The 15,117-nt window shown below is 36.1% G+C and overlaps 1 protein-coding gene across 8 annotated transcripts in view; it reads right to left on the reverse strand.

The window, feature by feature from the left end:
* NEO1 (neogenin 1) overlaps positions 1-15,117 on the reverse strand; it is a 238,963-nt gene that overhangs the window by 136,482 nt on the left and 87,364 nt on the right. For all 8 annotated transcript variants that reach the window (XM_060005644.1, XM_060005649.1, XM_060005650.1 and 5 more), the window contains one exon: positions 9,549-9,685. In XM_060005644.1, the coding sequence (XP_059861627.1) occupies positions 9,549-9,685 (137 nt within the window). The remainder of the gene's footprint in view (positions 1-9,548; positions 9,686-15,117) is intronic.

Consider the following 15,117-nt stretch of genomic DNA (forward strand, 5'->3'; position numbering starts at 1 on the left):
TCAACTGGTCTACCCGACCGTGGAGCATTGTCCAGTGAGAAATCTCCAGCATGAAACTTGGCAAACCACTTTTGACACGTTTGATCAGTCACAGCACCTTCTCCATGCACTGCACAATCTTCTTTTGTGTTTCAGTTGCGTCTTTACCTTTCTTGAAATAATAAAGCATAATATGCCAAAATTTTTGCTTTTTTCTTCCATCTTCAATATTAAAATGGCTCTACAAAAATTCACCAATTTTGATAAGTCTTGCTTTAAATGCACGCTGATGCGGCAACTGTCACATACAATCTAACAATATTGTTTCAAATGAAGTTGAAGACATCTAAGTGCTACTAGAGTCATCTTACAGAAAAAACTGAAGGAACCTTTGGCCCACCCAATAGTCACGGTTCACAGGCACTTATAAAACATAGAGTTTATTTGTTTGGTGCAATATTTTACAAATGTCAATAAGGTCAAGTTTGTTAATTGTGTTGTTCAGTTTTGCAATATAACTGTTTGTGGTTTTTATTTTGTTTATACTTATTTGTCTCGTGCTACATATCCTATCAGCTACTGAAGTGTGTTAAAATTTATCACTAGGACTGTGGGTTTGTCTCGTCTACTTCTCCTTGTAGTTCTATCAGTTTCTGCCTTTCACATTTTGAGATTATGTTATGAGGTAATACATACTTAGAATGGTTTTATTTTCCTGGTATATTAACTCTTAATAATATGAAATGTCCCACTTTATCTCTAATAATGCATCTTGCTTTTTTGCTTGGTATCTACAACAGCTTTTTTCCAGTTAGTTCAGGCATGGTTTACCTTCTTCCATCCTTGTAATTTTCAAATTTTCTGTATCCTTATATTTAGTGTGTCTCTCATACAAGTAATACATAGTTAGGTTTTAATTTCTTTCCAATCTGACTTTTAATTAGAATAGTTAGTCCATTTACAATTACTGATATATTTGTATTTAAACCTACCATCTCACTATTTGCTTTCTATTAGTCCAACTTATTCTATGTTCCTTTTGCTTTCCTTTCTTACCTTCTTTTGGAGAATTTTTAATTTTATTTTCTTCTTCTATTATCTTGTTAGTTATAGATTCTTCTATTATTCTTTCAAGGCTTCTCACAGAGATTACAGTACACATCCCTGCCTTATTAATCTCTAATATAAAGTAGTACTTTCACCACTTCCTGGAAATTTTAAGAACCTTAGAAGACTAAATATCCTTACTCCTGACTTATACGTTTGTGTACTGTATTTTAAATCTCATATAACATTATTATTTTACATATTCAATATTCACTTAGATTTACCCAAATATTTAACTTTTCCTTTGCTCCTCATTTTTCTTTCATCACCTGAACTTTCATGAAAAATACCATCAATTTGTGACGCGATCAAAGCCATCAATGTTTTATGTCATGATTTCTGCATCTAAAGTTTTACCTAAAGTAATCTTTTCCTGCTCCTAGGTGACGAAGTTATTCTCCTACAATTTCTTCTATAAACTTTACAGTTTTACCCTTCAAATTTCAGTCACTATTAAACCAAATGGAAGTCATTTGCATGGTCACTGTAACACAGAAATTCATTTTTTTTTCTCTCCATTTTAGGAAGCCATTTCCCCCCAAACCATTTACTGAACAATTAGCCCATTCCTCATTCCTTCCGCTGGTCTATTTCTCAGTTCTTTTGACAATACAATACTTTCTTTAAGAAAAAAAAAAAAGCACTGTGACTTTTTAATACGTTTAAATATCTTGTAGAGTAAGCTCTCCACTCTTTTTACTCTCCATAGCAAACCCAGTAGTTCACAAACCTTTATTCTTCTATGTACATTTTAGAAGAAAACTTCCAGGTTCATCAAAAAATCCATTAAGAATCTTGATTCATATATGCCAAATTTATACATTAACTTGGGAGGATGAATGACATTTTAAATATTATATCAACCCATCTAAGAGCATGAAATATCTACGTTGCTATTTATTTATCATCTATGTTCTCTACTAGAGTTTTAAATTTTTCTTGACAAAGGTCTTGTATATTCTTGGTAAGTTTTATTTCTAGATATTTTATAGTCTTTTCCTACTGAAAATTTATCTATTTTAAAATATTTTTTCTTTTTAAATATTTTCTATTGATTATTGCTGGTACAGAGAAATAATTTTGATTTTGATAAATTTATCCTGTATGGCAAACCTGCCCAATGTTGTTTTCTATTATATACTAGTTTGCTGACTCTGTAGGTGATTTCAGGTAGACAACCAAATCATCTGTCAACAGAACAATCTTATCTCTTCTTCCAATTTCAACACCATTATTTCTTTTTCTTCTCTTATGGTACTGGTAGAACTATGTTATTAAATAGTAGAGGTAACTCTGGCCAACCTAAACTTTTCTGTCTCTTCTGTCATTTCCTGAGAGGAGTATGGTAAACTCTCTAACAATTGTTGATTTATCTATTTCCCTCAGCTGTTATTTAGTTTTTGTTTGATATATTTTGAGGCTGCATATACATTTATGTTGACTGTACTGTTTTGTTTAGCTTTCTTTTATTCTTAATTACTTTTTATTGGAATATAGTTGCGTTACAATGTTGTGTTAGTTTCTTGCTGTACAGCAAAGTGAATCAGTCATACATATATCCCATGTTTTTTAGATTTCCTTTCCATTTAGGTCACCACAGAGCACTGAGTAGAGTTCCCTGTGCTATACAGTAGGTCCTCATTATCTATTTTATACATAGTAGTGTATACATGTCATTACCAATCTCCCAATTCATCCCAGCCCCCCTTCCCCCCTTGGTAATCGTAAATTACCATACATCTTGACTCTATTTCTGGTTTGCAAATAAGTTCATCTCTACCATTTTTCTAGATTCCACATATAAGCAATAACATACAATATTTATTTTTCTCTTTGACTTTACTTCACTCTGTATGACAATCTCTAGATCCATCCACGTCTCTGCAAATGGCACTATTTCATTCCTTTTTATGGCTGAGTAATATTCCAGCATATATATGTAACATATCTTCTTTATCCATTCCTCTGTTGATGGACATTTAGGTTGTTTCCATATCCTGACTATTGTAAATAGTGCGGCAATGAACACCAGGGTGCATGCATCCTTTTGAATTATGGTTTTCTCTGGATATATGCCTAGGGGTGGGATTGCTGGGTCATATGGTAGCTCTATTTTTAGTTTTTTAAGGAACCTCCATACTGTTCTCCATAGTGGGTGTACCAATTTACGTTCCCACCAACAGTGTAGGAGGGTTCCCTTTTCTCCACGCTCTCTCCAGCATTTACTGTTTGCAGACTTTTTGATGATGGCCATTCTGACTGGGGTGAGGTGATACCTCATTGTAGTTTTGATTTGCGTTTCTCTAATGATTAGTGATACTGAGAATCCTTTCATGTGTTTGTTGGCCATCTGTATATCTTCTTTGGAGAAATGTCTATTTAGGTCTTCTGTCCATTTTTGGATTAGGTTGTTTGTTCTTTTGATATTGAGGTGCATGAACTGTCTGTATATTTTGGAGATTAATCCCTTGTCAGCTGCTTCGTTTGCAAATATCTTCTCCCATTCTGAGGGCTGTCTTTCAGTTTGGTTTATGGTTTCCTTTGCTATGCAACAGCTTCTAAGTTTATTTACGTCACATTTGTTTATTTTCATTTCCATTACGCTAGGCAGTTGATCAAAATGATTTTGCTGTGATTTGTTCACTATATGTTTCGTGTTATATCTTCTTGATCTATGATTCCTCTTATGAATAAATGTTCCTTCTGCTATTTTCATCTTTTAGATGGCTACCTCAACTTTCTTTTGTTTTGCCTATTATGTCTTTTCCATCCTTTTATTTTAAATCTCACTGTCTTATTAGTTTTATGTGTATCTTTGTAAACAACATATTGGGGTGTTTTTGTAATCCAATCTGCTTTTAATTGATGAGTTTGACCCATTTACATTATTATAATTACCATTATATTGGGAGTTATTTCTGCATTTTATTCATACTTTGTCTTTATAGTATACAATGTTTATTTTTCCCCCTTTTGTGCTTTCAGTTGGATAAACCTTTCTTCTGCTGTTTAAAAGTTATATGTATATTCTATTTCGTTCTGTGGTAACTGCCCTTAAGTTCCAAACTCATATTTTATTTCTTAATATTTATATCTATAGGTATACAGATATTAGTATTTCTAGCTTTCCCCTAACAACACAAATACACTTGTCTACACCCACTACTTGGTATTGTCAAAAATTTTAGTAGTGGGCTATCATTAACATACTTTTTCTTTACTTTGATTCTCTCCTTTTTAAAAAACAACAATAATGAATGTTCCCAAGTTACTAATGATGCACAGCAAACCCCAAAACATAAAACAACCATTATTGGCATAAAACAACCATTATTTTCTTATGCTCACAGATCCTGTAGGTCAGGAATTATGACAGGGCACAGCAGGGATGGCTTATCTCTGCTCCACAATGTCTAAGAAGACTTGAATGTCTAGGGGTGACACAGAAAGCTGGGGGCTGAAGTCAACAGAAGACTTTTTCATTCACAAGTCTGGTTCCTTGGTTAGATGACCTGAAAGTTGGTCTCAGGTGGAGCTGTCTATTAGAGCACCTACAATGTAGGCTTTCCTCGTGGTCTGGGCTTCACACAGTATGGTAGCTAGGTTCTGAGATGGAGATCCCAAGAGGAAGTGTCTGGAAAGCACTAACTTCAAGAGAACCAAGAGGACTCCACATGGCTTTTTATAAGTCTCAGAAATCATGTGATATCTCTATTGATTCAAATAGCTCTAAGCCCACTCAGATTCAAGGACAAGGGGTATAATAAACTCCAGCACTCACTAGGAGGACTTCAAAGAATTTGGGGGCAACATTTTAAAACTCCCATATCTCTTACAGCCTTTCCTGAATGTGTCTCTTCTTATTTGAGTATTCATTCCAAAAGTGCTTTCAGTGTGTATTTTTGTGTAGCAAACCTTCCCAGGTCTTGTACGATGAGAATTTTTACTATGCCTCACATTTTGGGTATATATAAATGCTATGTGAATTCAATGTTCTTTTCCTTTAAACCTTTAAAAAATTACTCCACTGTCCTCTTGAAATCACATCTCTCAAAATCAACACTAGGTGCAATCTAATTCTTGTCCCTTTATAGGTGATCTGCTCTTTGTCACTGGGAGCTTTTAGAAGCTCTTTTTGACTTTGATGTTATCAGCCACTGTAAATGAGTCTAATGGTGAGTGTTTTCTCCTCTCCAGTATTTAGCAGTCATTAAAAGCCCTCTCAATCTTAGGTCTTCCATTAATCTTTAATTCTGAGAAATTTATCTTAATTATTTCTTCAAATATTTCTTTCTCTCTTTTTATTTCAGATCTCCTCTAGGATTCCTATTTATCTGGATACAAGCCCTTCTACATCTAACTTTCACACCCCTTGGTTTTTATTCTATGCATTCTCTCATTTAATGCTATGTTCTTAGAGAGTTTCTCAATGTAATCTTCCAACTCAGGAGTTTGTTCATCAGCTGTATATCTTAGACTATTACTCAGTCTACCGTGTTCTTTACCTTCACTACATTTTTCATACCTAATATTTCTACTTGGTTCTGTTTTCACATTTTCTAGTTCTTGCATTATATTGCTAATATCCTTCTTATCTCCTTAAATGTATTTATCATGCTTATTTTAAATTCTTGGTCAATTTTTCCACTAATTCTCCATCAGATGGTATATGTTATTCACTTGGTTGTCTTTCTCTGAGAGCAGCTGTACAATTCAGGGGAGTAGTTTGGCTATAAACTAATGTTCTTCTGGCGTACCAGCCACTCTATCTGAGAACATGTATGGTCCCCAGGCCCTAACTGCAGGAGGATGAGCCCTGGAGCAAAGAGTCCTAAGGACCTCAGAACTACTGTTTTTTATTCCAATTTGCTGGGCATTCCACAGGTAACTCCTCTGGTCAAGGTTTCATATTTAAATTCTTAGGTAGAAACAGCACCGGCCTCAGAGCCTTCCTAGGTTAAAACCTACCAATCTGGGAGTTTGGAGGCAGTGTGGGGGAAAAAGTTGAAAAGTGATCCCCTAAGGGCAGTCAGGCCATACCAGTTTCATTAATGCCATCAGAGCCCCAGGAGACCTTTCGAATGGACATGGAAGCCTGGGCCATTCCTGTCATTTCTGCTGTGAAAAGATAGTCTCAAGGCAACACCAGCGAGGAAGATAAAATTTAACAGCCTCCTTCCAATCTACTTTCTCGCTGTTACCGCTGGCAGTCCTTCGTCCCAGGCTGCAGCCACCACCCCCACAAACCATCTTTCTTTCACTCATCCATAAACACATACAGGTTCATAGCACCTGAGTCTCCCCATAATTCCCTCTCACTCCTCTAGTTTCTTCAGAGTTGATTTTGGGTGAGGGAGTCAACAGCTAGAATTAGATTGACAGAAAATGGAAACCAGCCTAGAAACTACTTTCTTCATCAAAGGTGTAGAAGTCTTGCTCAATCTCAACCACTCCCAACTCAGTTCAAAGATTTCAGGCAAGCAGATGAATGAAAAGTTAATATTTAATAGAACATCTTACCACCAAAAAAGCTACCAGGGGCATCTAGTTTAGAGAGTAATTCTTTCATGGATAGAGATCTTATGCCATCTCTAGCTTCATACCTTTGAAAACACCTTTTAGCTATTTTTTCTAACTTTTCATCACCATAGACTTATAAAGCATTCGGTGTAAACTTCTGGGTGAAATAAAAAACAACTAAAACTCTTCTATTGGTCTGCTCACTAAGATTTTTGACCTTGAGATATTTTTAAGCACCAGAGTTCCCCAGTCATCTAATGAAAATCAAAATCATGGCAGGCACTCTAAAACACATATGTACAACTATTAGCCTCAAGCCAATATGAAACTATGTTAGATACAGAGAAGTTAGCAGATAGGCTGCTATTTCAATAGTAGGCAAAAATGGAAGGACCTAACATAGAACCTTAGACATTCTCCCCAGTTGAGGTTGGGGAGGAAAAGAAAGAGTTGGTGGACTATTGATAAGACTTGGTAAGTAAATGAATTTGGTTGCCCCCTAAAATAAGGTTATCAAAAAAGCTAGTTCAACCTTAAATTGTATTGTAGAATACAATATCTAGTACCAAGGAGGTGATGTTTTTGCTCTGTTCTGTACTGATGAGATGGTATCAGTAATACTTTTCAGTACTGAGCACCACACCACATTCTCTGAAGGTCAAAATCTTTTAAATTTTTGCCAATATGATGGTGGGGAAAATGGTATCTTTTAAATTTGTATTTTTCTGACTGCTAGTAAAATTGACTATCTACTGATGAAGAAATGCAAATAGCTAACAAACTCCTGTGAATTGCCTGTTGGCAGTCTTTATCAGCTTTCTTTAGGTTATTTCTTTTTAAAAAATCTCTTTCTGAAAGGTCTCTTTATTTTAATGATTCTGACCCTTTCTCAGTTATGTGTTGCAAATATTTTCTCCCAATATATCATCTGCACAGGGTCGTTCTATAACTTTTTAAAAAATGTGTATGTTGTCAGAATTTGTTGGGTTTTGCTTGACATGCCATTTCTCTTTTTCCTAAGATAGTCTCTCCCATCAGAGAGAATACAAACGCTATCCCATATATTCTTCACCTTTTCACATTTAGACCTTTGAAATGAAGTAGAGATCCAACTTTATTTCCTTCCACTTAAAAGTCTTTTGTACCAATACCCTTTAATAAATAAAACACTTTTCCCCTCTGAATTGAAGTACCACTTTGATAATATTTTAAAGTTCCATAATTACTTGTATCAGCTAGATTTTATTCCTTTCTATTGTCTAGTCTATTCTTGGGCCAATGCCATGCTGCTTTGATTGGAGAAGGTTATTTAATTTTAATATCTGGGTTTCTTCACTCTTATTCTTTTCTCAGTTTTCTAGAATGTATTCACTTAAAGGGCATTTTCTTAAGGCACAGATGATAAGATGGAACAGGATACAAAGTACCAGATGTATGTGTTATCCTGTAACTAAAAACTGCAGTTAATTAAGCTAACAGACAGAGTCTTAATTAGATTCCATACAATGAATAAAAACAAAGAGCAGAAATTAATTGCATGGACAAGTGTAACTAATACATATGGCAGACACTACGCCTCCCATTTGAGGCTAATAACAAGGTACTTTACTTTGGAGGAAACTGAGGCACAGGTAGAAAAATGGAGAAAGCATCAAGCCAAGAACCTGACTAACGAAAAAAACAAAAAGAGAAAACATCCACCAAGGGAGGCACGGAAGTTCACTAATATTTTACTCGTCCAGTTCCAATTACATAGAGGTAAAGAAATCAGTCATTCTACCACTGGTCTAATCCTACTTACTATCTAGCCAGAGCAATGGTTGAGCTCAAGTGAGGTAACAGTTATATGAACTCTAAGGCCTGCTCTTTTGATTTGCAGAGATTATGAATCCACCCACAAATAGCAATACAGAATATAAACATTCTATGCCTCTGCCAGCACAGAACCCCAATGTGCTCCCCAATTCCTATCAAACAGAGTAGGAATGTGACTACTTTCCACTCTGAAACCCACAAAATGTACCAAGAGAAAGAAACCTTCATATAAAATATGAGATCACCCCAAACCATGTATCAGGAAGTAGTCTATCAAATACAATACACTTTGAGACAACCTGATAATGAATATCATAAGTTAATATATACCTCTACATATCCAAGCAGTGTTGGATTTCCCTAAAAGTAACAGAGAAGATCTTAAAGATTTTTATTTGAAACAAAGACAGATTTGCAGACAATTCATAGGAGAGAGAGCAAATGTTCCTCTGAGGGTACACTTCCATATGGAGGAAAAACAAGGGAGATGGGGAGATTATGTGTACATGCCATGGTCATTTTCTTTGACTTCCAAATCAGAGAACCTATAAGGGAGATGCTGCAATGGTCAGCATTAGTTGCAAAGAAAGAAATCATCAAATCAAACAGGTTGTTATGTTGAGAGCCACACTGCGCTCCTTCCTAGGTGATCTATTCACCCTAAAGGAGGGAACACCAATGCTTAGGATATGTGGTTCTGGGTCAGAGAAAGAGAAAGCATTTTTGAGACAAGAAAAGTGAACTGAACCTTCCAGATGCCATAGATCACACCCTTCCCTACCCTACACTACAGATAATAACAACAATAACTAACTTTGAGCTTTTACCATATTCTAGTCACTATTCTGGGAGTTTTACAAGCATTACTCTTCTAGTCCTGAAAACAACTCCAATGAGGTAAGTACTCTCATTAAATCTCCACTTTACAGATGAGAAAAATGAAGCTCAGAGAAGTAAATTTCCTATAGTTATATAGCTAGGAAGTGTAAGACCCAGCATTTGAACTCAAGTAGCCCATTTACTTTTAACTATTATGGTGTATTGCCTCTTCCACATTAACTTTTAACAATTACAAACCCATAAAGTACACAGGCTTTTTAAAATTTATAAAGGAAACATTTGCATACCTTGTACTGTAAGCTCTGCTTGAGCTTCAATGGTCTCATTTCCATTATCAGCTATACAAAAGTAAGTGCCAGCATCATCCTCGGTGATGTCACTGATCTCCAGACTACCACCTGCCAGCAGTACCAATCTTTCAGAGCTGCATTAAAACATATTGATACCATTCAGAACCAGGAAAATAACACCTGAAAAGCATTCCACATAAAACAGATAAAACACTTAGACAGTATTATTTATACGGCTATAGATGGACTGAGACCAACATAAAATATCAGAATTTAATTTACTCCAATTTGCTTTGCTCATATTTCACATGCATAAATATCACAAATACAAATCAAAATGTTACAATGAATTATCTCCGACACTTTAATTATTCCCAAAGGGATACCATTTTTGTGACCAATTCCACTCCCCACAATCCATCTCTGCTTCTTTACTCTGCCCAGTTTTTTTTTTTTGCAAATTACGTAATTTTCAAGTCTGGTATCAATCTGAGAGTCACACCACCACACCTATGCTATACTCAAATGACTAACAGAGAGGGCAAACGTCAGATCAGAAACAGTAAGTCATGGGGTCACAGTGCCTACTGAAAGTTTCCGACAGTGGCTTGGCTAGGAAAGGGAGGAAAAGAGGAAGGGAAGGGAGAGAGAACAGTTGCCAGAGAGCAGCTTCCTGGGTGTGGTAGCTGGGCATGAAACAGCCACCATCACGCTATCATCAACAAGGATGCTGATCATTACTAACCCATCTCAGAATGTCTTAAGTCTATTTAAGGAAAATATATATTTTTTATTTTTGTACAGGTAAAGTATTTTTATAAAGGAATTTTGCTATATGTAACACTGAGATGTATTATATATTATTTGAAGTTATCCTTGGAAAGGAAAATAACTACCAGAAGAAAATCTCATTTCCTCTCCCCACTCCCTCCTTCCCTTTTTCTCTCCCTCAAACAGAATACTTAAAAAGAAAGCCAAATGATCCTATAACATCAAGGAAGAAATCACAAACTAACATTCTGATGAAATTTTTATAAAGTGAATAAGTTTAGTTAAATTTGGAGATTTTAGAGAATTACAATTTTATTTTTACTTTGAGGTTCTACATCTAACTGACTTTCACAGGCAGATTTCTCTCTCAAATCTTAATATTGTTATATTTCCTGTAACTATGCTCAACAAAAAAGTTTTGATTACAATTTGGCTTTTCATATGGAATTCTTTTTTTTTTTTTTTTTTTTTGCGGTACGCGGGCCTCTCCCGTTGTGGAGCACAGGCTCCGGATGCGCCGGCTCAGTGGCCATGGCTCACGGGCCTAGCCGCTCCGCGGCATGTGGGATCTTCCCGGACCAGGGCACGAACCCGTGTCCCCTGCATCAGCAGGCGGACTCTCAACCACTGCGCCACCAGGGAAGCCCCATATGGAATTCTTGACACGGAAAAAAGTCAGAGGAAACGACGACTATTCAGTCTGTGCCACACTTAATAATTCTCATTGTAAGTAAAGTACTATCTTGGTCTAAGTTTCAGTACACTGTGGGTTTGGGTAGTCTTTCTAAATCTGATAGGCAAGATTAAGTTTCTGGACAAAGAAAGGAAAACCAGAATCAGATTTGGTGACTTCTCTAAGAAATACCCTGCAAGATCAAGACTAAACTTCATCAAGTGGTCTTCCAATGTGAACTATCTTAATTATACCCTCAAATTACAACTTTATGTGATAGAGAAGCAAGACAACATATAATGGAAGAAAGCAAGAATGACTGGGATAAAAGAAACAGAGATAAGACAGGGTGTGGGTGCCTCACAAAATAAATTTACAAAAATTAATATCCTATATATTACTCTTGGACAAAATCACAACTAAGTTTCATAAATGGAAAACAAGGTTCACAAAAGGGAAACTAGCACTACACACACATGATACCCAGCTGAGAGGAACACAATTTGAAACACTGGCTGGTATGGTACTTTTGAAATTGAGGTACAGCAATTTATATCTAATACTTACACTAAAAAATATTCCTGATACTGCTATGCCTCATGTTTGCCATAACTGAGTACAAGTACCGGAGAAGTCAATCTTTCTTAATGGAGCTTACTTTACTTTCCTTAAAAGAAGGCTGGGAGGAAGAACGTCCACTAGCTTATCAGAATTTACTTAACTTGTTCACCTAACATATGGTGGCTTATAGTAAAATGGCAATCAAGCTTTTACAGCTCCAAAATTCAAAAATGCAGGCAACAGAAACAATGAGTGAAAAAGCATTCATGGTCAACGGACCCAAATCGAGTGTTGCTGGACACAAGAGTGTATGCATATATGTGTCTCTGAGTAGCCGGGGGTCAGCTGAGGAGAGCTTGGTGTGCTGAAGCAGGGGTCCCCAACCCCGGGCCACAGACCAGAACCGGGACCGGTACCAGTCCGCCGCCTGTTAGGAACCGGGCCGCACAGCAGGAGGTGAGGGGCGGGTGAGCAAGCAAAGCTTCATCTGCCGCTTCCCATCGCTGGCATTACCCCCTGAACCATCCCCTCCTTTGCTTGCATTACCCCTGAACCATCCCCCCACCCCGCCCTCCCTGGTCCGTGGAAAAAATTTTTTCCACAAAACCAGTCCCCTGGTGCCAAAAAGGTTGGGGACCGCTGTGCTAAGGAGACACTTCTTTAGCAAAAGGGAAAGGCTTTTGAGCAGATCAATAACAAGATCAGATTTAGTGAGGAAACAAGAGAAGTGAGGAGTGGGGAAAAGACTAGAAGTTGTAAAGTTAGTGTAATGGTTCAGAATTAAAGAGGATGAATTATGGCAGTAACAAGAGGGGTAAAGAGAAGGCATAAAGTAATGACCACTCTTAAGAAGCTGGATGATAAAGTTAAGGAGAGGGATTTATCATTCATTTAACAATTCTTTATTGGTGTGCCTATATATGTCAGGTAGCAGCTGAGATACTGCAGTGAACAAAAACAAAATCAGTACTGTCATGCAACGGAGTGGGAAAGACAGACATAAAAAATGGTAATTCTACAAAATGGTATACCAAAAGAACTTGCCAGGAAGTTAGAAATAGACATTTCGCTGGAGAGAATGGAAAACAATAATATCGAGAGCACAAAAGGACTTCTTACACACCCTCTTCCTCTAAAACAGCAGGAAAGGAAGGGTAGGTGAAAGCTAATCTTACATGCTCTCATTTTTTTTTCTTTAAACTTTTTATTTTGAACTGTAGATTCACATGCAGTACTAAGAAATAATACAAAGAGATCTCATGTACCCTTTACCTAGTTTCCCTCAACAGTAATATCTAGTAAAACTACAACCAGGAGACTGACATTTCCACCACAAGGATCCCTCATATTGTCCTTTTACATACAGCCACACCCACTTCCCTCCCTCTACCACCTCCCTCATTAACCCCTGGCAATCACTAATCTGTTCTCCATTTCAATAATTTTGTCATTTCAAGAAGAATGTTACGTAAATAGTCATACAACATGTAACCTCTGGGGATTGGCTTTTTTTCACTCAGTATAATTCTCTGGCGATTCATCCAGATTGTTGCAATTATCATTCCTTTTATTGCTTAAGAGTAATTCCATAGTATGGATAGACATCGTTTGTTTAACCATTCACTCAATGAAGGACATCTGGGTTGTTTCTAGTTTGGGGCTATTATGAATAAAGCTGCTATATACATACATGTATAGGTTTCTGTGTGAACATAAGTTCATTTATATGGGATAAATGCCCAAGAATGTAAAATGTTAGGTCATATGGCAGTTGCAACATATTTTTTCAGAAACTGCCAAACAGGTTTTCAGAGTGGCTGTACCATTTCACATTCCTACCAGCAATGTCAGAGTGATCCCGTTTCTCCACATATTTGACAGCATTTGGTATTGTCACTTTAAAAAAATTTTAGGTATTCTGATAGGTATGTAGTGATATCTTGTGGTCTTAATTTGCAGTTCCTTAATGGCTAATGATGTTAAAACAACTTTTCTTGTGCTTATTTGCCATCTGTACATCTTCTTTGGTGAACCACCTATCCATCCCTTCTGCCCATGTTCTAGTTAAATTATATGCTTTTTTTTAATACTGAGTTTTGAGATATCTTTACACCTTGTAGATAATATTCCTTTGTTAGACATGTGGTTTGCAAATATCTTCTCCACTCTGTAGCTTATCTTTTCATCCTCTTAACAGGGTCTTTCACAGAGCAAAACGTTTTAATTTTGATGAAATCCAGTTTCAATTTTTCCTTTTATAGATTGTGCTTTTGGTGTAAAATCTGAAAACTCTTTGCCTAGGCCTTGATCCTGATTTTCTCTTATGTTTCTTTTCTAAAATTTCATGATGCATATTTTACATTTAGGTCCATGATCTATTCTGAGTTGATTTTTTACATAACGTATAAGACTCAGCTTGAAGTTCAGGTTTTTGTCTATGGATGGGTGTCCAGTTATTCCAGTAGCATTTGTTGAAAAGGCTACTTTTCCTCCACTGAATTGCTTTTGCATCTTTGTCAAAAATTAGTTGGGAATTTTTGCATGGATCTATATCTGGATTCTCTATTTTATCCCACTGATATATCGGTCTATCTTTCCATCAACACCATATAGTCTTTTTTATTTTAGATACATAGTAAGTCTTAAAATCAAATAGACTGATTCTTCCCACTTTAAAAAAAAACTGTTTTAACTACTCTAGTTCCTTTGCTTTTCCATATAAATTTTAGAATAATTTTATCTATATTTACAAAAAATCTTATTGGGATTTTGACAAGAATTGAGTTAACCTGTATATAAATTTGAAGAGAACTGACGTTTTTACTATGCTGAGTCTTCTAATCCATGGACATGGTATGTCTCTCCATTTATTTAGCTCTTCTTTGATTTCTTTCATTAGCATTTTATAGTTTTTAGTATGCAAATTTAACAAGTTTTGTTAATTTACACTTAAGATGTGAGTGACTGCAAATGCTACTGTATTTGCAATTTGTGTTCACATGTTCATTGCTAGAATACAGAAATACAACTGATTTTTATGTTTATCTTGTATCTTGTGACATTATTGAACTCACTTCTTAGTTGTAAGTTTTGTGGATTCCTTAGGATTTTCTACATAAACATATCTGCATATAGGGACTGTTATATGCCTTCCTTTCTGATCTATATACCTTTTTTTTCGTCTTATTGAACTGGTTAGAACTTCTAGCACTGTGATGGTGAACTTCCTTAACTGGTTCCTCATCTTGATGGGGAAGTACTGTTGTTTGCCATTAAGTATAATGTTAGTTGTAGGTTTCTGTAGATGCTCTGAAGTTATTTTTCTAAGGGTTTTTTTTTTTTAACATAATGAATGGGTGTTGAATTTTGTCAGCAGCTTTTTCTCCACTGATTAATCTGATCAGGTTCAGGTTTTTCTTTTTCTTCTTTAATTCTGGTGGATTGTACTGATTAATTCGGGGATACTAAGTCAGCCTTGCATCCCTGGAACAAACCACACTTACAGAACATATAACTTTTTATTTATTGCTGAATTCTATTTGCTAATACTTTGTTAAGAAT

This window comes from Delphinus delphis, chromosome 2, assembly GCF_949987515.2.
Source record: "Delphinus delphis chromosome 2, mDelDel1.2, whole genome shotgun sequence".
Lineage (NCBI taxonomy): Eukaryota > Metazoa > Chordata > Mammalia > Artiodactyla > Delphinidae > Delphinus > Delphinus delphis.